The following is a 25093-nucleotide window of genomic DNA, read 5'->3' on the forward strand; positions in this document are numbered from 1 at the left end:
AGACCTGTAATTGACCCTTTCAGTAGATTCAACTGGTCAGTTCAGTCAAAATGATCAGTAAAAGACAGAGTGAGTATTCCAACAAAAAAAATAAGTGATAGTATGTGCTTTCCATGCAATAATGTGGCTGACTTCAACCTTACTGCGGCATAATTGACATTGAAATGAATTTAATGACATAATATGCTAGATAAATAGATACAAATAACAAATGTTTACTTAAAAAGTGTGTTTTGTGCATTACTAAGTACTCACTTTTTAATGTTAAATTATTCAAAAAATATTCTAGAGTATTATTTTAAGGCAAATTGGCAAAAAAACTAATATTCTTAAATGGCAAAGAAGATAACTGTAAAGAAAAAAAATTCATACATTCTACAGCAAAATTACACTGTACTAGTAACCTGTACAGGATTTAGGGAAAAAAACCACAGGAAGAAAAACATGGAGTGCAGATTGTCTGATAAATCACTATAGACATTTCTAACTTTCCTTATCTGTAACTTTCAGAGCTTTTTTTTTTTTTTTTTTTTTTTTGCTCCAAAAAGGAATATAGTTTCATTATAGCAATACACCAGTAGAAATTCGGATAGACTCTAGCCAGGCCACTAATGAGATGTTTTCTGGCAGACATTTGTTCAGTCCATGTGAGAAATTGTCTAGATAACTTACACCTACTTAACAATATATCTTATTGTCTTCAAGGACACTTTCTCTTTTAAATCTCAAAAGGTTAATCTGCCTTTGACTGATAGCACTCAGTAAGATTAAGGCCATCCAGACAGTAAGTGACAATGTTCACAGAAGTGTTCTAATAAAGTATGCCTTACTCATTCCTCCAAAAACCTTTAACAGCATGACAGGTGAAGGAAGCCCAGAGATTCCTCAGGGCATTGAAGCTGTTCTGTGTGATATAATGGTAGGTGCATGTCATTACAAGTTTGTTCAGCCTCAAAGAATGTACAGCAACAAGAGTGAGCCCCAATGTAAAATACAGATCGTGGGGGATTATGACATGACAATGTAGTTCATGCACCAAGTGTACCATGCTGGTAGGAGATATTGATAAAGGGACATACTGTGCATGTGTCGGAGTACAGTCCTTGGATAATCTCAATGTCTCTGTGAATACAAAATAGCCATCTATTTGATGAAGATCCACAGAGATGAAAAAAATTTAGTAAAAGCCAGTAACAAATGCAGTCTTTCGCCTTTAAAGGTAGATGGCTATTGTTTCAAAAATTTAATTCTCATGCTCCTCTAGGCTCAAAATACTAAAAAAAAAAAAAAAAAAAAAAAATGCTTGAAATCAGGAGAATCGAACTACAAATTCACTTTAGAGTCTGTGGTCTGAACTTAATTTAATAAATGAAAGAAGAATCAGTCTATTATCTTAATAGAGTCTCACCAGATGTGACAGGCTACTAAATAGAGATAAAACCAAAATTTTATTTGTATTTACTCTGTTGTTTCCTGATACCTTTCCTATGTTCTTTCCTGATATTACTATGTTCTTCCCTGAAAAACAGCTTCTAGATTCAGAGATTAGCTCAAGAGAACTTTCTTTCTAGGCCATCTCCGATAAACTTGAGGTCTCATGTAGTTCATGATTGATAGTCTAATTCTCATTAATTAATTTCATAATATTAGTATATATATAATATATATTATATATATACTATTTCATACTATTATCTTCAGCTATGATTGTATTATTAAGAAAAGCTCAGTGAGTGTCTGAGTTTTTCTTAAGGCCTTGTAGGCTCATGCACTCTAAGAAGCCATTTCCCACCCCCTCAATATTTTGGGACATAATGACATCAAATAGGGAAAGTTGTCTCTCTTTTTAATAAATTTTGACTGACAACTCTCTCGTGCTGTTATGATACGGTACCTGTCCTGGCTGGCTCTGTCTGAAATAATAGACATGTGGCTCCAAAGCCTGCCTTAAATGTTCTGCCATTTTATTCTTGGCAAGAGAGAGAATTTAAATGAAATGTCAGTCAGGTTTTTATGTTTTTCCCTTGCAGCGACAAGTTTCAGATAAATCATCTCTGCCCTATCTGTATCACCCAGATCTTTATGAATCCTATAACCCCAATTCAAATATTTTAATTTTCTTTCATGTGATTGGGGGCCCCTTAGGCACAAACGAGCTGTGGCAGGAAGTGCTACTTCTTCCTATGAATGACGTGCATTGTCCTAATATAATTCTTTTCAGTTCTGTAAAATGGTCTCCAATACATAAGAAAATGCTATTGTTTGCTAAGAAGACATACAGGACTGGGGATGTGGCTCAAACGGTAGCGTGCTCGCCTAGTATGTGCAGGGCGCTGGGTTCGATCCTCAGCACCACATAAAAATAAAATAAAGATGTTGTGTCCACGGAAAACTAAAAAATAAATATTAAAAAATTATCTCTCTCTCTCTCTCTCTCTCTCTCTCTCTCTCTCTCAAAAAAAAGACATTCATTGTTTACTTTCATCCTCACATTTTTCTAGCATTGGCTTTAGTATCTCAGTTTTCAATTTAAATAATAGACTTCAAAATCATAGAGGCCCTAATGGATAAAATCAACCCCATCAAGTTTGCTCTCTATACTTAGCATGTAATTAGGACCTTTGTTTAAGAGACTTGTATACATGTCTTCTGGTATTTAAAATATGTAGAATATATCTTTGTATTCATTTATCTGGAGAAATATTGAAAGCATTCATGTGAATTACTATAATCTCTTTCTTATCAACTTTTCTCACCAGGCGCAAGGAACCATCTTTCCTGCTCCCAATTTCAATCCCATAATGGATGCCCAAATGCTAGGGGGAGCACTCCAAGGATTTGGTAAGAATAGAAATTTCTGCTATCTTTTAAATTGCAATATCGGTTTTGCTTTACCTTAAGTCTCTACTATGGGTATAAAATAGCTGATGTTTTACAAAAACCAAATGCAGATTAAACAAAAAATTGGACAAAGATAAAAACTGAGAAGAAAAACAATAGTAAAGGCTAATCATGGTGAACAGATTTAGCTTGCAAAATTGCAAGTCTGATCTTGCTATGTTTGCCTTAAGTCCTTAAATACCTCATCACTAACTACTAAATGAAATTTCAAAGCATAACACCTTAATCCAGCATTGAACATTCTTCCTGCCCTTTGCATTTGTTTGCTTTCTGCCTATTTCTGTTGCTATCTTCACTTCCAGCCAAATCAAACTTGCTAGTCTCCCAAATGGCTCTGATTTTTCACATCTCTGTAAATTGGCCCAATAATCTCCCTGCCTGGAGTGTTATTTTCTTCTCTTGACTTTTCATCCAAACTCTCTTCTTTCAAGAATCTATTGCAATGAGCCTTCCTCTTTGCCTTCTTCTCTGAGCACTCCAAAATCAACGAGCTGCGCCATCCCAGGTCCCTTGCTTCTTGGCTCTCATCCCTGGCCTCACCTGTGCTGTGCTGGTGCCAGCCTCACCTGCTGACTGGACTGTGAGCTTTCAGAGTTCCAAGTTTGGCTCGTTGGTGTCAAATAGATGTTCAATGAACGACATTGGAGAAAAAGACTACAAAAAGGAAAAAGGAAGAAAATTATTGAATTTTTTTTTAAAAAGATTTGACCTTTACAATGTGATGCAAAATAATTAAATATTCATGTATTTTCTTTAAAACCCATTTTAGGAAAAATTTCAGTGAGCACAAAGATAAACTCAGACAACATTAAAGATATGTTTGCATAAAACATTCAAAACCTTTCATAAGAAAGCAAGTTCTTGAATAGAAAAACAAGGTCACTTTTACAGGAACTCTGTGTGTGTGTGTGTGTGTGTGTGTGTGTGTGTGTGTGTGTACGTACTTACAGACACATTTGTGTGTTTTATTCACTAGCTTCATCCCGTAGGAAAACAATAAAAACCTTTAAATATGTTTTCTAAAGTTGACTTTAAAATTTCCAATGCTTTCATGCCTTTTAAAATATCAATCATGGCAAAAAAAAAAATATATAGGGACAAGATAAGGAAAAGTTACAGATTAACTTTTTCTTCCAGAGTATGATTTTTGCTTTAAAACTATAGGTCAGAGCAATCTATTCACCAAACAACAGTATTTTTTCTTTGTTCCAGTTTTGATTCTCCTGTCATTGCAATTTTAGGGTCAGAATATGGATTCATTTTGACCATAGTAATTTTTTGCTTGTCAATGTTCAAGGCTGAAAGATTTCAGAAGCTTTTGGTTTTGATTGCCTAGTGTCCACTGTAGCGTGCCAGAGCAAGAACACAACTCAACCCGCCGTCCATCCATTTTGATGACTCTGGCAAAGGGCAATTGAAAAGGACAATTACTGATGTTTTCCCTGGAGCTTATTTGATTTAGAAAAAATCTGAAAGCAAAAATATATCCTTAAGCAAATGAAAATGAATAGTTTTAACAAAAGTTGTATTAAGTTGTGTGAAAACTTAACTAATTTTAATCTAAAAGGAACACTTCTCAGTTAACATTCCCTAACTGTGCAGTTCTGCTTTCTAATTCCCTGCTATTAGAAGCTGTTTTCTCTACCTATGAGTTTTTTTTTTATTTACTGAACTTTTTAAAAATTTGTTCTTTTTAGTTGACATGACAGTAGAAGGTATTCTGACATATCATGCATACATGATGATGTGGAGTTACACTGGTTGTGTATTCACATATGAATGCAGACATTCTACTGTCTTGCCCAGTCTCTTATCTCTTCCCTTCTCCCATTGTCCCCTGTCCAATCCAATGAACCTCCATTCCTCCCTCTCCACCCTCCCCGTGTCCTATCGTGAGTCAGCATCCACATATCAGAGAGAATATTTGGTCTTTGGTTTGGGGGGATTGGCTTATTTCACTTAGCATGATATTCTCCAGTTCCATCCATTTACCTGCAAATGCTATAATTTCATTCTTCTTTATGGTCAAGTAATATTCCATTGTGTATGTGTACCACGTTTTCTGTATCTGTTCATCTATTGAAGGACACCTAGGCTGGTTCCATAACTTAGCTATTGTGAATTGAGCTGATGTAAATACTGATGGTGCTGGGTCACTGTAGTATGCAGATTTGAAGTCCTTTGGGTATATGCCAAGTAGTGGGATAACTGTGTCAAATGGTGGTTCCATTCCAACTTTTCTGAGGAATCTCCATATTGCTTTCCAGAGTGGTTACACTAATTTGTAGTTCTACCACCAATGTATGAGTGTGCCTTCCTCCCCACATCCTCACCAACATCTCTTGTTACTTGTATTTTTGTTAATTGTCATTCTGAGTGAGATGAAATCTCAGTGTAGTCTTAATTTGCATTTCTCTAATTACTAGAGATATTGAACATTTTTTTCATATAATTTTGATCATTTTTATTTTTTCTTTGAAATGCCTGTCTAGTTCCTTTGCCCATGTATTGACTGGGTTATTTTTGTTGTTGTTCTTAAGTTTTTTAGTTCTTTTTATATCTGGAGATCAAATCCCTATATGATATGCAGGTGGCAAAATTTTCTCCCATTCTGTAGGCTCTCTTTACATATTCTTGATTGTTTCCTTTGCTATGAAGAAGCTTTTTAGTATGATACTATTCCTTTTATTGATTTTTGATTTTACTTCTGGCACTTTGGGAGTCTTATTGAGGAATTCCTACACTCGTTCTTGGAACAACTGTGTTTATTTTTTATCTGTCAACATATGTAATTGCCAAGTTATTTCTCTGAGATCTTGGACAACTGGAAACATTTTTAGCCAATTGTCCTAAATCTCTACAAAGGAGCACATAAATCAAAATGAATCTTTTTGAAACATCCAGGACTTTTTGAAACGCACAGATGTTTTTAAAACATTTCACTTTGTTCTTGATTCCTCTCCCCATTAAGTATGATGCTAGCTGTAAGATTTTAGAGATGTCCTTATCAAGCTGACAACTTTCCTTCTATTCCTTGTTTACGAAGCATTTTTACCTTTAACGGGTATTGTATTCTGCACAATGTGTTTTCTGCATCTCTCAATATAATCACACAAATTTTCTTCTTTAGACTATTGATGTGATGGATTACATTGAATGATTTTTAAAAGTTGAACCCACATTGCGTACCTATATATAATTCTTTCTACACATTTTTATATTTTCTGGAAGATATTATAGAGAATTAATATTTTTTTTTCTTTAAACATTTGGTCAAATTTACTAGAGAATACATCTGATCTTGTACTTTTTTTGTTTTGGCAGGCTATTACTGATTCAATTTTTTTCACAGATAAAGCCTTTACAGATTGTCTCTTTTTCCTTGTTTGAGTTTGGGCCAATTGTATCTTTGAAGGAATTGATACACTTTATCTAGACAATCAAATCTGTGGGCACAGAGGTATCCATGATGTTCATTGATTAGCCTTTCACTGTCCGTACGACCAGTAGCAATGCCTGCCCCCACTTTTGTTTTTGATATTGCTATTTTATATCTCTGTTTTCCTTAGACTGCTTAGAGGTGTGTAGAGTTTACTGATCTTTACAAAGAACCAGATTTTGCTGTTATTGATTCTCTCTATTGATTTCTTTTTTTTTCAATTTAATTGATTTTTACATTCATTTTTATGATTTCTTCTGTTCACTTTAGGTATTTTTGTTGTTTTTGTTTGCTGTGTAAGTAGAAGCTTAGTGTATTGATTTAAAATCTTTCTTATTTTCCTATATATGCAATCTATGTTATAAATTTTCCTCTAAGCATTACATTCACTGTATCTCACACATTTTGATGTGATTTCTTTTTCATTTTATTTGAATTTTTAACATTCATCATGATTTATTTAGAAGTGTGTTGTTTTTTCTACTGTTTTCTAGCTATCTTTCTGTTGGCTACTAGTTTAATTTCCTTATAATCTCAGAGCAAATTTCATGTGTTTTATATTTTTTCTAAATTTGTTAAGTTTATGTCCCAGAATCTGGACTATTTGGTGACTTTTTCATGTGAACTTCAAAAAAAATGGGTTTTCTGCTGCTATTGCTTCAATATTATACAGATGTCAGGAAAAGTTAATTTCTCTCTTTCTTTCTTTCTTCTTTCTTTCTTTTTTTGGATATAAGATAAACATAAAAGTACCATGTCTTCATTCACCATTAAGTGTGAAAAAAATAAAATTTGACATAAAAATATGAACGCAAATATGAATGATTTTAGATAAATAAAGTTTCCTTTCATTAGCAATAAGCTCTACTAATCTTTACTTAACGTTTTAGAATTTGGTGGATTCATGTTAGTGATGAAAAAAACCCTCATAATCAATTCCTAAGTTTCTAGTAATTTTAACTAGATGTTTTAAGAAAAATTATATTAAAATTCAAGTAATTATCATTAAATAATTATTCTGAAATATCTCTGAAAGGTTAAATGAGGAAGAACAGCTATGAAAACTTTAAAAAGTGAAGAGTAATTCCAATGGTAGATTGTGGATAATTTCAACAGAACAGAAAGCAGAAAATAATAATAAATATGTGATTAATAAATATAATGATTATAAGAATAATACAGAAGATGTAAGTGAGAAAATTTCTATTAATTATTTAAAATATGCACATTTTTGAAAGGAGGTAACAGACTTCACTGTGTCTTATTTTCCTTTGACTCTGTGACTTAACTAGGTTAGCCCCAGACAACACCACATCATACTTCACTCTATTCCTCTTCTCTCAGAAGACACTATTTTCAGTCTTTGGAGCTGAATCTATGCTTCCCTCCCTCCTTATACAGCTTCAGGACTATTTCACGTGCACAAAGTACCCTGATCTTTTCCTTCACGCCCATCGATTCTCAATTGCACAGTCATCTATGTAAATGCTAGTCACCTGTCTCATTCACTGGACATTTCAGGACCAGACTCATAACTTGCCCATGACCCTAAGACTACCCAGGATGGATTTAGTTTAAAAAAAAAATGACTTGCTGAACATTCTGCTTTTTTAATTTATTTTTCTCACTATCCATTTCATATATCACCTCTTATCAAAGAATAATTATACCAAATAGGATTAAACAAGCAAGGAGACTGTATTTAAAGCTGCTGTAATAGAGACCAAGATCATTTCAAGAGAGAAGTGAGCCTGAGCTCAACCCCTCTGATGTATGGAGTGAGAGAATAAAGCCTGGAGTGACCTAGTACAAAAGCAGGAGGGACTGGAATGGGCTTGGAGCTTGGCCAATGTGACCAGGCCCTCTGTGATGCTGACCAGCACTCATCCAAGTTTAGGTTCCTACTTCCATACAGCGAATGGCAGGTAGAGGCTCCATCTTTTGGATAACATTTCAAAGATGGCCGCCAAATCCTTGAAAAACATTTCTGAGTAGTAAAACCGCCAAGAGACTGGGAGAAGAATTACAACTTGAAGGAGCAGAGAAAGAATCTACAGTTTTCAACAATAAAATGCCCTAGGGAAAAAGAAGTCTGGACTTTTAGTTAGAAAGAAACCTATCTAAATATTAGTTAAACTCAGGGAAAGGTTAAGGTCATCCTGGTCCCTCTACTATGACTATGATTACAGGTAAATATGTCTAAACATATTTGTCCATTAAGTTGGTCCAATTCTCTGTGTGACAACATGACATGAGATGGAGGATGCACAGCCCAGATACTGAACCTAGGTCAGGAGTGAGAGAGACCACGCTCCATGCAAAGCATGAGGGGTTCCCAGCATCTGTCAGAAAGGTGCAGACCATGCCTTGCACTTTCATAATTTCCTTCTCTGATACTAATCCTTTCCTGGAGGTCCCAACAAGAGCAGCCATGTCTTCATAAACCATGTTCCTTGTAAGCCATGGCTAACTGTATAGTGGGAAAGATGTGCCCTTGACAAGCCATTCATCCACTTGCCAGTCAGGGAAGCCCATTTTTGATGGGATAGGACAGATAACTGAAGAAAAGCTGTATTTTCTTACTCTCTTGAAGGTTTCATCTGTTCTTTATAAAGAAAGGAGAACAATTTGTACTATCAGGACTAAAATGAGAGACGGGAAGAACCCAGGCTTCATAGAGCATTGATATGTGACTTCCCATTTTTGTTAAAATTGCTGTTTTAATGTTCCAAGAGGCATAACACGTGCACATTGGTTTTTATCATGAGATAATGGATTCCTTCTAACTACAGAGTAGTAGCTTCACTAATCTCGGATATGATTTTCTCCCAGACTGTGACAAAGACCTGCTGATTGACATTCTCACGAAACGCTGCAATGCGCAGAGGCTGATGATTGCAGAGGCATACCAGAGCATGTACGGCCGGGTAAGGAGTCTTTACCTTGACCTGTTTCACCTCAAACTCCTGAGAACTAACAACGCTCTTCACAGAAAGGGGACCACTGTTTTTTTCAGTCTTGCAGATCATAAAGTTTTCAGACCTCACTGCGGGTTAGAACCTGTCCATGCCCCTCTCGCATGCTTCCGGAATAAAAGCTGTACATGTACATGATGTGTACGTGTGTGAGAGATGATCACAATCACGGTGACCACTGGTCCTTTCTGAAATCATAGAGCATCCCCAAAAGACAAGTTTTGATCTGTCAGCTGGTCCAATTAGGCTTAAAGCCTTGTTCTGGAAACGCCCTGGTGTGGAGCTTTAGGGAAGGCATAGAGAGCACTAATGATCACCAAATCAAAAAAAAAATAATAACATCTTTTCCAGGAATTCTCTGCAGGTCCTCACCTAACTCTCAACCAAAGTGAATTCTCTACTAGCTTTTCTTCTCCACAGCATGCAGTTATAGAGACCATTAAAAAAGAATGGCAGTTTAAAAATAGTTGAAGGCAATAAAAACTATCCATAATGTTTTAAAGTAATCACATTCTAATTTCAAAGAAAGTACCATTAAAGATTCCTTGCTTTTGTTATGCATTTAAACCACAGATTCAGAACAAAAGCTCTTCGGGACAAAAGGGCCTGAAACAGCAATTACTTTGTCAACTGAGTATTATCGATGAAACACTATCATAAAACTTTCTCTATAGTTAGTCCATATAAATTTACTCCGTCTCTAAACCTCAGCCTTTGAACAACTATAATGCATGAAATAAAAGATAACCTTCAGTTTTAGAATCTCTTAGTAATCCAAAAAAAGCCACGACTAGTATTTGACATTAATTAAATGAAGCCAAAGGAGATCAGGTATACCTTTTTTCCCACGTAAAACCAGTGGTTCCTGGACACCAATGCTAGTTTTCTTTTCAAAGAAAATATAACACCTAAAAAGTTGGATCATTGTTAATCTAATATGGTTTTAATTTGTATAGCACTATAAGGAATGCAACTTTTCATTAGTTTTTTTTTTAAATCCAAAGGTTTACATAGAGTTTTTCTTTATTGTATATCAAGGTAGTCTATGCTAAAGCATTACTTTACCAAGTTCTACAAAATTATGCTATGGCAGATTAAAATAATTAAGCAGTGAGGTACTGACACTCAAGGGATTTAAACTCCATTATAGAACTTAGACTGAGGTGCTTTTTACTCTCTGTGTAAGATCTCAGAGTTTGTTAAGCCCTCATTTTTCCTGCATAATCACACGACCTGGGGAAAGCTTGGCTAATCACTGAATTGTACAGACTGGAAGACACAAACACAATTTCCCTTTTCTCTTAAATATCCTTGTCATTCAATCAATTATCAAGTCCTGTACCTTATTTCTCCTCTCACACTCCTCTCTTTTCCTCACGTACCCAGTCTTGGTTCAAGACCTTCATCCTTTTGTGCCCAAATTAATACTGTCATTTATAACTGGTCCCTGCTACCCTCCTAGGGTCTGTCCATTCCAGCCCACTATCCAAACTCAAGCCACAGAGACTCAAAATCTAAATGTTCCCATGTGACTTTGCCACTTTACCCCCTGCATGTTTAGCCCATGCTCCTCTCATAAATATCCCTATTTGCAAGGAATAAACCCAGTGCCTCCCCGGGGCATGGAAAGCCTTGCTTCCCTCATTTAAATTTCCCATCTTAATCCTCTCGCCCTGGTGTTTCATCTGTCCCCAGTGACACGTTTCTCCATTCCACATCCTGCTCACCTGTCATCCTCCCTGACACAGGACACCAATTCACCCCCACCACACCTTACATCCAGTGGAACAGACTCGCGCTGCTAATGCCACCTTTTATAATTTTCTCAAAGTATCTGATGACACATCGGTGAGTTTGCTTCTATCAGTTTCACATTACCAGAGTCTGAAATCTTGAATCTCAGAATGATTTTTTTTCATCCCAAATCTTAGTACCAGTGTTTAACACACTGCAGTGGCTTTGTTGATGTTTGCTCAATGACTCTGGGATGGCACAGCTAACTGCAACTCCTCCAATAAGAGGCAATCAGGCTTTAGCTCCTCCTGGAGACCTACCCAGCCTGTTGCTCTCACTTCTGCCCTGGGTTAGGTGCTTCCTGCTTATTTTCCAGAGGTCTTTGTCCATAATGCTAGAAAGCACTTGCCTTGCCATTCTGGGTTTGTTGGTTTAACTTTTCATCTTGCAGAAAACACTCATAGAAAAACAGGGATTAGATATTTGCCAGAGCTCAGGGCCAGAGCTCAGCCCTGATCTGATATAGATGAGGCACTTCATTTATATAATAAAATAATCTAAAGAATTATATTCTGCCTTTTAGCTATTTTCTGGTGGATTTTTAAGAAAGGAAACTATACTCTTATTATGAACTCTGGTAAAAAATCAATGCTTATCAATTGCCTAGATTTCTCAAAGCCCTCATTTCTGGCTACCCCTGCTCCCAGGTTAATGTGCTGACCTTGGGTTAGATCTCCTTGACCTTCCCCACTGTTCACCTCCAGAATTATTTCTTCCATCTTCCGTTTGCTTCATTCCACCTTCTGTCCTGAGAACGCTCTTTGACTCCTCTCTGTGTTAATCACTGATACTTTCATTTTTTAATAACATGGATAATCAGGAGTTGACAGAATGATTTCGTTAGCTTCTGAGTTAAGTGCAGTCCCTGGCATGCTCCATAAATACTCCTTACTTGATATTTCACAGTAGTGCAGGGCAGCTGAATTTCATCAACAATTTTGTCTTACCCAAGGCAGAAGCTAATCCTAGAAAGCCATTTGGAAAGTAGCTGATTGACATACTTGTAAAGATAATTAGTATAGTTACTATTGATCTTTCCCACCAAAGCAAGGGCTGATCTGTTGACAGTGAAATGAAACCAAGGAAACAACAAAACGCCTTTAGAAATAGGGAGAGAGCTGCCCCTACCTGATAAGTTTGATAATCAGACAGCGATTCTTGAAGGAATTCAAGAGCAGCATTGAAGCAGTTTGTTTTCTCATTTTTCATCTGTAATGGGAGGGATAATCAGCTCTACAACATGCTGGTTTCTGTTACTCATTTAATCCACGGTGTTGGGGGTGCAATCTGGTACAGAGGCTGATTTACCTGAAGGTAGAACTCCAACCACATTTATCTGCCTCTAAATTGCATCTTCTATAGCTTCTCAGTAATACCCATTATCCTTAACTGGATAAACACCAGACTTAACAAGGACAGATATCTATCTATACTCCAAATTGCCTCACATCCTTCAGGGTTTTGCTCAAATGTCAATCACTGGAGGACCTGGTCTACTTTAAAATGTCACCCACCCCAAGGCTAGCACTTCATACCCCTCTTACCTCTTCCTATTGTTCATCCATAACAATCATTATCTGCTAACATACTATACAATATACTTACCTATTATAGTTACTATTTATTGTGTGTTACCTCCCTCTTAAAAATAAACCCCACAAGGGGAGGAACCTCTGTTTTGTTCACTAATGTGTCCCAGGATTCTACAACAATGGCAGCCACAAGGTTGGTATTGTAGACTGAATTGTGTTCCCCAGAATGTTTACCTTAAAGCCCTACCCCCCAATATCATTACATTTAGAGACAGGCTTTATATGCAATTATTTATAGAACTTTTACACTAGTAATTTCTTGGATATGTATACTGAAGATATTTTCTTCAAATATATGGGTAATTTTTAATATATTATGTGGCACCATCTTGTGACAAGAACTGAGAAAAGAATGAGATTTTAACCTGTCTATAAGATATCAAGTTAATCAGCCAAGATGGCATGGCTGCTAGTAGAAGACTCCTGAGTCAGAGACAAAAGAAAGTTTGCCACTCATAGTAATAGTGGTAGCCAGAGTATTAGCACTGTTATAATAGACCCTGGAGCCTCACTTTCTATACAACAATGTGAATTCACCAGCTTAAACATCTGCACATGCAGTGGGTTATATTACACAAGAAAAAACATGAGATTAGGAAATTTGAGTCTTTTATAATGGATAGAATGCATGTCTATCCTTTGCTCATTAGGGAGACACTGTATCTTCCAAAGCTATTGATTACACAAACATCCTTGGAAAGGTAGCCCAGAAAACAAAACACTATCAGTGCCTCAGTTTACATAGCATTCAAAAATATGACACCCACAGACAATTGCCATTCCTTATTTCAATGCCACCTTAACTACTGACAATTTTTTCTTTGAGTACACTAGACCCTATTCTGACCAACAGAGGCTGAGAACAAATTTATCAATTTGTCTCAAACAGTATTTAATTAAAGCTTCTATTGATATGACTCCACACAGTGAAGGAAGATAAACTGGCTGTATTGACCTCAACCATGCCCCCATGGGGTCCTAAACCCAAGTAGCTAAACAAATTCTACAGATTATTAGGGCCTAATTGTAGAAAGCGAGGAGGATTTCTTACTAAGTTCCAATAATGATCCTTCCATTTGGTTGAAATATTAATCTGGATATTTCAGCAGGATGTATTAGTTATGGCACAGACATCACTTTAGTCCACAAGAAGGAAGTCTAAAGTAAATCTATCATCCATAATAATCCTAGGAAATGAGTTAAAACTTTTCTGAGTGCCTTCCAGGGTCAAAATGGAATAACTAGGCATTCCCTTCCCCAGGCATCAAGGTTGCTGTTTTTATTCTACAACCAGAAAATTTTCCAGTCCCATTCCAGACACTAACATCACCTTTTTGCCTATTATTTCTGATGTATGTCCAGATTTTTTATTTGGAATGGTCAGCTACAGCAGGGACACAGATGTTTTTACAGAATTTTCATAAAGGCATCATGTCACACACATGGGCAGTATACTCAACTGAGAAGGCCTTATCTTTATGATCTAGGACTATGAAAATTTAGTGAACATCCAGGTGGCTGAACCAGAACTAAGTGTGAATTCCTATGCTCACTTTTGGCACCCATCCAGAGAGTGGACCAACCAGTATGCCCAGAGGCTGGTTAGGAGGCATAAAGAAGCATTATGCTCAGGAATGTTTCAGGTAGAATCCTTGATTTTCAAAACAGACCCTATTCCCCCTAAATCATGGGCATTATCCAAAAGGAGACTGCAGGAGGTGATCCTTTTCCAGAAACTTCTTCATTCAGTGATTAAACTTCCTACTACATTGGGTCACTCAGAAGGTGGCTGTTTTAGTCAGTTTTTTTTTTTTCACCACTCTAACCAAAATCCTGGGCAAGAACAATTTTGGAAGGCAAAGTTTACTTTGGAACTCATGGTTTCAGAGGTCTTAGTTCATAGATGGCCAACTCCATTACTCTGGACCCAAAATGAAGCAGAATATCAAGGTCAAAAGGTGTGGTGGAGGAAAGCAGCTCAGGATATGACAAGCAGGAAGCAGAGAGAGAGCTTCACTAACCAGGGGCAAAATATAAACCCCAAAGGCACACCCCCAATGACCTGTTTCCTCCAGCCACACCCTAGTGCCTACAGTTACCACCCAGTTAATCCATATCAGGGGATTAATGTTCTGATAAAGTTAAGGCTCTCCCAACCCAATCATTTTACCTCTCAACTTTCTTGCATTATCTCAAACATGAGCCTTTGTAGGACACCTCATATCTAAACTGTAACAGAGGCAAAAGAGAGAATCAGAAATCTTACCAAGTTGATCAGTTAGTGACAATACAAGGAGCCTAGAAATGGTGGAGAGCATGGAAGGTATATTAAACACTTGCCTCTTACTCTGTTGTTGTGTGGCTTTTGTCATAAAAATTGCACCATAGTCAGACGGCAAGTAGTCTGGAAAGCTAAAACCATGCTATAGCTTGGTCTCAAGGACCTGAGGGTTTCACTGGAGTCAGCTGGTTGGACAGAAATAGCAGACATGGGATTTGACCAAACACCAACTGCCGTAGTCGCTCTTCCAGTAGAGAATCAAAGTCTAACACAGTCCATCTGCCAGGACTGTTAGGGCAATGCCCTGTGTATTGACTTCCTTCACCATGAAGAAACAAGCCAGATTTGACGGGGGTCACAATATTGGCAAGCAGGAACGGACTTGGTATCAGATGCATATGATTCTTTGCTACAAACTCAGTTTGTGATGGTTTAGGTGTGGCAATGCCCACTCTGCTGATGGACCCGGGTAGCAGTGGAGTAATCCAGACAATGTAGACTTGATCTTCAGCTAGGTTCCAGCCTGTCTCATCAGAAACCAAGATCTTACTATGAACACCTGCAAACATGAAAGCCATTATGAGAAGTCACAGTTATTTTCCCACACACTAGAAACTCAAAGAAACCCTTTTTGAATATGCAGTTTGTACTTTTCCAAAGAGGCAAACCTAACAATCCAAAAGTCAATAAAAAGATTAAATTTATTAAGCAGAGTACTGACCCAAACTATGAGAAGAACCTTGATTTTTGCCTATGGGGCAATAACCATTTACGGTTGCTTCTGCCCATCTGTAGCTGGTAGAGAAGCCAAAGCAGCCCTGTGAACGCCGTCTGGTTTTCAGCTTATCTGAATCAGGGGTGAACCAGGCAGAAGCATTTAAGACAACTGATTGAGGTCCCCATTGATTCAGCAGCTTGCTTCAGGCAAGAGTGAAAGTTTGAACCTCCCCTAAAGGAACAGTTGCCCATCTTTTCGTGTAAAGCCAGGATGCTGCTGGGTCAGGCCAGTGGGTTTTTCCATATGCCATTTCCCTTTGACAGGTGAGACCCGCTGGTCACAGGGTCCCAGTTGAGCTACCTGAAAGAGCATCAGGCAGGACAGCCACAGGGCCTCCTCAGATTAAGCATTCAGTTCTTCCAAGAGTCTAAGAGCAAGCCAAAGGCTGTTTTTCAAAAGTGATGCACCTGGAAGTTATGTCAGGAACTTAAGGAGTTTAAAGCATCCAGATGCACTTCTGGGAGGATGCCTTCCCTTGCCAGAGGCTCCAATCAGCAAGCCATCTGTCACTGAGACTTGCAGCTGAAAGTGATCACTGGAGTCAGGAGGTCCATAGGTAGCATCACTGCCTTAATTGTGGCTCTTTGACTGCTGAAAGCATTTTCTTCTGGGACGTATAATCATTAGCAGGAAAAAATAAATAAATAAAACCAGGTAAACTTGACAGTGGAAGTGAAAATAACAGGACACTCAGCCCAAAAGGTCCCCAAATCACAAGGTCCTTTTGTTCCATTTCTCCACTTCAAATCTTCTTCAAACACATAATTTGCATTTGGGTGTACTTCCACCGGTGAGTGCAGAGAGTGTTGACTTGGTTAACAAGTTTGCTGTATCCAATTAATTCATAGAAACTTGAATTTTTCTGCTTCCCAAGTTCCCCAGCACAATCAAACAAATGTGCATGGGAATAGGAAGACCTGGGTTCTCAGTTATGCACAGATGCTGCAAGTCACTTCTCTCCTGAAAGCAGAACACTTTGGGGTAGAAGAGAGGGAAAGACCAGGGGTCCACGGGGAAGCAAATGGTTGTACAGCAGTAAGCAAGAGGCATTTATTTTTGGTGTGAAAGCTGTGCACCTCTCAATCAAATAAACTTCCAATGCTTTTGACCTACACAAAGTCCTGGGTCAGGAGGCAAGTTCATTATGACAACACCATATTTCTGCTTTGTGGATTATTGACTCAGTCACATTTCTTTCTGGTCACAGCCAAAGGGATTGCTCCCTTTATCTGACTTGGGTTCGATTCACATAAGAAAAAAAAATATAGTAAAAATGGACCCCATGACATTAACAGACTGGGGAGGCAGAATGACAAGGACAAAATTCTGTCCCATAGGACTTAGAGAAGGAGAGAAGAAAGACAAGGGCCAGACATGCAGTTCAAATACCTGTTTCTATCTCTGAGGATTTTTTTTTAAAGATATTTTTCCCAGTTTACTAGTTCCATTTCCAGATGTGCAAAAGCAATGGTAAATGGTTATTGCCCCATAGGCAAAAATCAAGGTTCTTCTCGTAGTTTGGGTCAGTACTCTGCTTAATAAATTTGATCTTTTTATTGACTTTATTAGCCACTCTTTAAGGTATGTTTTTTAATTCCAGAAGTTTTCAATTTCTAGAATTTCTGGTTCTATTTCTTTTTTCATAGTGTTCTTTCAGATCACTATTAAATTATCACCAATTCATGGGGCTTCGATTCTGATGTCTGCAGAGTCCACTGTCTCTCTGAGAAATTGCTTCTAAGTATACATTATGGCATTTTTATTGTGAAAACTCTTAAAATGAGGTTTGATTTTTTTAAAAAGTAAGAATCATTTTCATTCTGGAGAGTCAGAGAGTTTCTTAAGGATGGTTTTGCATTTGCTTCTTCCTGATGTCCCAGGAGAATCACGCAGCTCAGGATCAACTTTCATGATGATTTATTTTCAGAGGTCTCAGTTCATATCAGCAGAATAAATCTGAACTTCCATCTCAAGGTTAATACAGCTCTATTGCCTCAAATTATTAAGGAAAAAAAATCTTTCTACTCAAAACTCAGACAATGACAGGTAAGCTTTCTGCTCATTTTTCAACGTTGAATGATCACTTTTTCCCAGTTTTTACTATTACCAAGAGTAATAATAGACTGAAAGTGTAATCCTTTGAGGGTTCTAAACTCATATGTAAGATTTCAAAGTTAAAAACCTGTATTATGCCATCCCAATAAATATTCTGCCCTTGTGTAATGCCCTACACTGAGCATTAAAATCCACCAGTTCTCTAAACCAGTCCCTATCTTCCCGGGATAACCCAAAAGATCTACCCCCAAGTCAGCTCATTTGCTTATCTTTTGGTTTTCATCTTCCCCCTAGATTTTTTGTGCCCAGAGGTTCCTGTTTCTTCTGAGTTGATGTATACTTTTGAAAGAATACTTGGGCTGGAGATGTGGCTCAGTGATAAGAGTGCTTGCTTGGCATGCATGAGGCACTGAAAAAGTTTTGTTGTTTTTTTTTTTAAAGAAGAAGAAAAAAAGAATGTTTGTTGTAGTTTATCTTTGTGTTTGGAAGAGAGGTTAGCTTTGGTATTAGTCACCTTTCTATCACCATATCAAAATACCTAAGGTAACCAGCTAATAAATAAAAAAGGTTTATTTTGGCTCATAGTTTTGATGGTTTTAGTCCATGATTTATTGGCCCTTTTGCATTTGGGCCTGTGGTAAAACAGCACATCATGGTGGTAGCATGTGGCAGAGCAAAATTGCTCACCTTAAGGATGGGAAGCAAAGAGGAAGAAAGAGATTGGAGTGCCAGTTTTCTTTTTAAAGGCATGTCCACAATAATCTAAACACCTCCAATTAAGCCCCATCTCTCATGGGTTCTACCCCCTCCAATAGCACCACACATTTAATACGTGGGCCTTTGAGGGACATTGCAAATCCAATTGAAAGCAGCTTTAATATGCTGTGTTCCTTTACTGACATATTATTATTTTTAGATAAAAATGAACAACCCAACTTTCATGAAAACTTGAATTATTAAATAAACGTGAAAGAATACTCACTTCTGCAAAGTAAAAAGGCAACTTGTACAAATGATTTTATAATATAACATAAAATTGTGCAAGTATTTACCCTGTGATTGCTGGAGTGGGTAGCGTTGAAGACAAATTCTAAGTTCCAGGTTATGTGGGTTTGTATCATTGAGTGTTCAAACAGTAAGTATCATATTTTTTGATAATAGAAAGAGGCATATAGGCATATAAGTTTAAAGCCTATGAAACCGTTCACCTGAGTATATTCAGATAAGCAAAATATTACTCAGACTTCTGTATCTTTCCACTCTCCTCCACTATTAAGATAAGGAGAATAAGGAATGAGAAACTGCCATTTTATTTTTAATTAAAGTGGAGTGGTCAGAAGAGGTGCAACATGGGTAATCTGCAGTTTCATCAGCCACATGGAACAGTTGGATTTGAAAAGCAAGTACTCATTAGTTTAACGTAAGGCCAAGCTGTGACTCTGGCAGAGTCTGCTTTAGGGCAAGTCTTGGAAAAACAGAAAAGCAGAGGCATTAAGGCTGGGTAGACTTGCACTCCAAAGGTGGCATCTGAACAGTTATTTATACAACTCCTATTTCAATGCTCCTCTTTGAACTTGTAAAGCTTAGTTATTTAAACATAGTTTTCAATATTTATCTTCCCAACTGAAAGTAATATCTCCTTCTCGGTACCCTGATAATATCACACTGTTCCCACTACTATATCCCTCACCACATTTTGCATTGTAACATAATTGTTATGCCTGTACTGTATTTCTACACCATCTGCTCAAGGAAGCTTCTGGAGGATAGGGACTTTTTTCCTGTTTACCTTTGTATTGCCCAAAATGACTACAAATAAATTACTACACGTGGTCCTATTTATTGTTCTTTTTTTTTTTCTTTCACTTACTGTGCTTACTATGCTGGGAGAACTGTTTCATATGTTTCCAATTTACGGCCTTTTCCTATTATCATAAGTGCTTCCTACATATCAGGCACTGTTCCATGGGCTGGTAGAATGGCCATGGATAAAACAGGTAGAAATCTCTGCCATGATGGACTCTGCATCCTACTTGGGTGAGAAAGATCATAAATTGGCAAAAGGATGTCATGGCAGAAGGCAATAAGGGCTGTGGAGGAGCCAGGTGAGAAATACAGGAAGTGACAGGGACCCCTTGTCCCCCTTCTCTGTGAACCCCCCCCCCACTTGTGATGTTTATTTTAAACATTTTATTTTAAACATCACAATGAGGGCAGGTTTCATTCACTGAGAAGGCTGGGGGTGGGGGAGGCAGGAAGAATACCTGCAGGAAGGCTGTTGAAGGCAGAGTGGAGGATAAAAGCAAAGGACTTGAGACAGCAATCCAGCCTCCAGCAAAAGCCCACGGTAGCTGAAGGAGAGAGAAGAGGAGGAAGGAGAAAGGTGGAAGACCAGGGCAGAGAAGTAAGTGACCGAGAATATTTCAGGTACCTTGTCAACCATCCTGAGGACTTGCATTTACATGGAATAAAACACCCAGTGTTGGCTTTCTTCTGAGATTATTGTGAAGTGTAGAGTGAGGGAACTTTTTGAGTGGGCAATGACTAATCTGATTTGTGTTTTTACAGAATTACATTATCTGATGTGTTAAGAGAATGCAGGGTGCAACACAGAAGGAGACCCCATTTAGAGACTATTATGTTAACAGAGGAGACTAATGATGGTGCCTGGGTGGGGATCATAGCAGTGAAAGCGGTAAAAATGCATCAGTTTCTACATATGTAGAAACTGTGCTATTTAATGATGGGAATAAGTTCTGAGAAATGTATCTTAGGTGATCTAACATAGTTCAACCATCATAGAGTGTTCTTGCATAAACCAAGACAGCTAAGATGTCATCAGGCAATAGGAATATTTACACTCCATTAAATCCTTCCAAAGAAGTTAACTAACATACTGGCAATCTTATAATTTTTCCTTTACAGAGGGCTGAAAACTATGTATTTTAATACAGTAGAACAAATGTAATACTGTTTCTTTTCATTAAATTGTGATATTTCACTGAAATAACACACACACACACACACACACACACACACACGTTACAAAATATGGATAAATACCGCCATCTAGTGGCATTACTAATCTCAGTCTATAATGGAATACACACAAATATTCAGTATTTGTATAAAATGGTAAAATTCATAAACTAAAGATATTGTTATAAATGTATAGGATAAATAAATGTAGGGAATAGAGATCAAAGAAATGAAATTAAGGATTAAGTAAAAGGCTTTTTCAATGCTCAAGTCTTCTTTAAATATTGACTTTATTCTATATACAATTGGTTGTTTTTCATACCACATTCCTTTATTCATTTTTTTATTCTTTCATCTGTTTGTAAACTCATTTATATTGTATATACTCATTTTATATAACTATAACTATGAGGACTAAATGATGAATTTAGAAAAATTTCTGTGAAAGCCTGTCACGTCTCACAATTGAATCAGTCAGGGTCATTCCAAGTGAATTTGGGGAATAAATAAAGACACAAACAAAGGAAGTACCTTTTCTTTGGGTTAAGTAAACACTCCTCAGCTGCAGCTCCCACAAAGGGGGCAAGGTAGGCAATAAAGAGAGTGAGGAACAGGTGCTGAACCCTTTTATTGGGGAGAAGCCATTCAAATGAGGCAAGGGGTAGGATTACAAAGGGACAGGTGAGTGTAACTCAATCCCTGGAGCCACGCCTTGCTATCTGAGCTGGGGTAACACCTCCAAGTTACTGCAAGAGCTGGCACTGTAGTTCCAGACTGAAGGCAATAATTGGTCAGTGTCCTGGGGCATCAGGACTTGAAGGTCTGCATCCAGGACAGCTCCTGACAAAAATCCATGTCCAGATAGACGTTGGGGAAGCGAGGAATGCAACTCAAATGTTTATTATATAACATGATTGTTAAAATGTAGTATAGCATATTCAAAGAGAATGCTGGAAAATAATCAAGGTAGGATTAGAGAGACTCATGAAATAGGTGATAATTGTAATGTTTCACCTTCTATCAGTGGCCAATTACTATTATCCTCTTGTTACGAATGTACATTGAATTAACCTATTTGCATTCAAACCTTCAGTAGAGTGTCACCAGATCTAAGTGTTCAGAAATGCCACACCAACCACCTACGTGCAAAACTCATCACCTTGCTGATGTATCATTTATGGTTTCCTATGGCCTACAAAAAATAAGAGAAATTGGAGGGTCAGTATGCTTTGTTTCAAATCCAGGTTCCATCACTCAGATGGAGGTCCATAAGTTATATGGAGCTAGCTAGGTGACCTCTGTGTGCAGATTTCTCATCTACACAGTGTGATGAACACAGCTCCTAATTCATAAGTGGTAGTAGTGAATTATTACAGTTTGTCTAACCCTAAGAATGCCTTCTGGCAAATAGGCAGCAGTCTAAAAACATGTCTAGTTATTATCATCATCACTCTCTTCTACCCACCTGGTCAAACTTCCACTGTGAAGGCCTTTTCTCTTTATACTTACAGGGAGATTGGAATAAATAACATCTGAACTTAGATTTAAATCAATCTAAAGAATTTAGATTTCAAATTAATCCAACACTTGTTTAAAACTAGCTTTAGGGCTGGGGATGTGGCTCAAGTGCTACCGCACTTGCCTGGCATGCGTGAAGCCCAGGTTCGATCCTCAGCACCACATACAAACAAAGATGTTGTGTCCGCCGAAAACTAAAAAATGAATAATAAAAAATAAAAAAATCATCTCTCTCTCTTTAAAAAATAAAAAATAAAAAAATATAACTAGCTTTAATATTTCATACACACATTCTACTCTACCCAGAACAAGGCTTTTTCTGTCCTAAAACATTGTCTATTTTGATATCTTCTAAGCCTTTGCCTGACTGAACACCACTTCATCTTTCAAGGATTCACTCATAACTACATATTCCATGAAACTCCACTTTACTCATATTATCTCTTTTTTAATAAATTCTTACAATTTTCTAAACTGTAATGCTCTACCCTTCAGGGCCTCGTTTTGGTCCTTAATTATATTCTAGATTGTAGAATTTGTTTAATTGCATATGTCCTGATTTTTCCATGTCAGTGATTTTCAGCTGGAGCCAAAGAATACACAACCCACTTCCAAATAGGATACTGTATGAATCTCATCTGGTTAATTCTACAAATTTCTCCTGTCTCCTAAAGCATTCTCACATGGCCTCCTTCTCAGCCTTATTAAAGAATCACTGCGTTAGCAGGGCATCATGGTGCACATTTGTAATCTCAGCAACTCAAAAAGCCAAGACAAGAGGATCAAAGTTTAAGGCCAAGATCAGCAGCTTAGTAAAAGCTTTTCTCAAAATTAAAAAAAAAATTAAAAATTTACAAAAAAAGGTTTGGGGTGTCACCTGGTGTTAAGTGTCCCTGGGTTCAATCTCAGTATCAAAAAAATGCATATTCATATATTCTCTGCTTTATGACACCAATCAAGTGATAGGGTTTGTGCTTTTCCTAAAGTACATTAGAATGGAAAAATGATAAAAACTGCTAGAATAGGATAAATAATTTGAAGCCAGGGGTTAAGTAGTAAGATATATATAATAGAGGACCTAGTTTAAAGGTTAAATATGTTGAGGATTTAGAAAACATTCACTTTATACATGTTAAAATTACATTTTATCAATTGAAACTTAAAAACCCATAACAATGAGTATAATCTATATAAAGTAAAATTCATTGATTTTGGTGCAGTGTGATCACAATCTGAATCAAGATACAGAGCATTTCTAATTCTTTCCAGATTGCTCCTTCACAGGCCATGTGTCCAGGAAACATTATTCAATTAACACCTGTTGAATAACTTCAATCTTTTATTCTACAAGTATTTATTGAGTTCCTTTTGTGTGTACGAGAATTCAGTTTCCTCAGGCTCGAACATTTATCTCTGTTCATTGCGATAGCTCCAACACCTGAAGAATGTCTGGTTCGGAATGGCCCCTTAAGGACTACTCAGTAAAGGAGTTGGAAATGTAGCACAGAAGATTACAATGAAATTAAATAGGACAGGAGACATCATGTGCTTCTTACTCTACTCCAACCACCTGGCACAACTTCAGACATTTATTAATTGATCATTAAATAAACTGCATTGATTGGCCCTAGCAAAAAAAAAATCAAAAAGTTTCCGTTTTAACAATTAGCACTTTGTGGATGAATGCTTTTATTTGTTAAAATGAAAATCCATAACATAGAAAAGGTTTTGTTGGATAATGCTAAATAAAATTTAAATTATGACCATTTCATTGTTATTCCAATATAGTATATTATGCCTTTTTGTTATCTTTTATTTAAATTCTATTATTGAGCGACCATGGAACTAAAATACTCTTGTAGATTTTCAAGTAAAATTAGATATTTGCACATTTGAGCAAAAGGCAGTAAGTTTTAAACATCTTTCAGATGTCTTGGTAACTACAGAAAATTAACTTGGCACGTACTTTTCTTAATTTCCTTTCTATACTAGAAAAATAAAAGGCAAAACATTAAAAATATCAATTTCATATTTTTTATGCCTGCATTCCAAGAACAATGAACACAGAACATTTTTCTCTGGAAGCATTTAACTTTCAATATCTTGAATAATGCAGCTGTTGATTGAAGAAGAAAGTTCTAAGATTATTTAATCAGTTTATGTAAGTTTTTAGCCATAGCATAACTAAAGACACCCTGCTAAAAAAAAAATGACTATTGTGATGATAAAATACATGTTTTTCTTAAGAATGTATTTACTTTTTTTTAATTCTACAAAGAAAACCAAGAACTCTCAACTAAAATGTTTTCAGGTTTCAAGTTCTATGTATTTTCATAGAGAGATCAAAAGGGAAGGTTTGGAATTGGGGAATAGGGAAAGAAAATTCTTCTATGTAGATATGACCACAAGTCCATGTGTTTTATCACGTAGAGACAAGATTAAATCAGTCATTTTCAAACCCTCAAATCAATCCTCTTGGGAAATCCATAGATATATGCATGAATTGAAACAGATTTCTTACTATGTGAAATAACACAGAAAAGTAACTCTTAATAACAGTCTTCCTGCAATTATTCCATTCCTCTTGTAAGTTTGGTAACTAATATAATAAAAATATTTACCTTATCCCCCACAGAACCTGGTTGAGGACCTAAAGGAGCAGCTTTCATCGCATTTCAAAGAGGTTATGGTTGGCCTCATGTACCCTCCACCATCTTTTGATGCTCATGAACTGTGGCATGCCATGAAGGTAGTGATCTATGCAAAAATTATACCTGTAGC

At 36.9% G+C, this 25093-nt stretch overlaps 1 protein-coding gene across 6 annotated transcripts in view; it reads left to right on the forward strand.

The window, feature by feature from the left end:
- Anxa10 (annexin A10) overlaps positions 1-25093 on the forward strand; it is a 525713-nt gene that overhangs the window by 465388 nt on the left and 35232 nt on the right. For 3 of the 6 annotated variants that reach the window (XM_078030968.1, XM_078030967.1, XM_040293610.2), the window contains 3 exons: positions 2760-2841; positions 9173-9267; positions 24948-25061. In XM_078030968.1, coding sequence (XP_077887094.1) covers positions 2760-2841; positions 9173-9267; positions 24948-25061 — 291 coding nt within the window. The remainder of the gene's footprint in view (positions 1-2759; positions 2842-9172; positions 9268-24947; positions 25062-25093) is intronic. The other 3 variants (XM_078030965.1, XM_078030964.1, XM_078030966.1) reach the window with 1 other exon arrangement.

The sequence above is a fragment of the Ictidomys tridecemlineatus genome, chromosome 14 (genome assembly GCF_052094955.1).
Source record: "Ictidomys tridecemlineatus isolate mIctTri1 chromosome 14, mIctTri1.hap1, whole genome shotgun sequence".
Lineage (NCBI taxonomy): Eukaryota > Metazoa > Chordata > Mammalia > Rodentia > Sciuridae > Ictidomys > Ictidomys tridecemlineatus.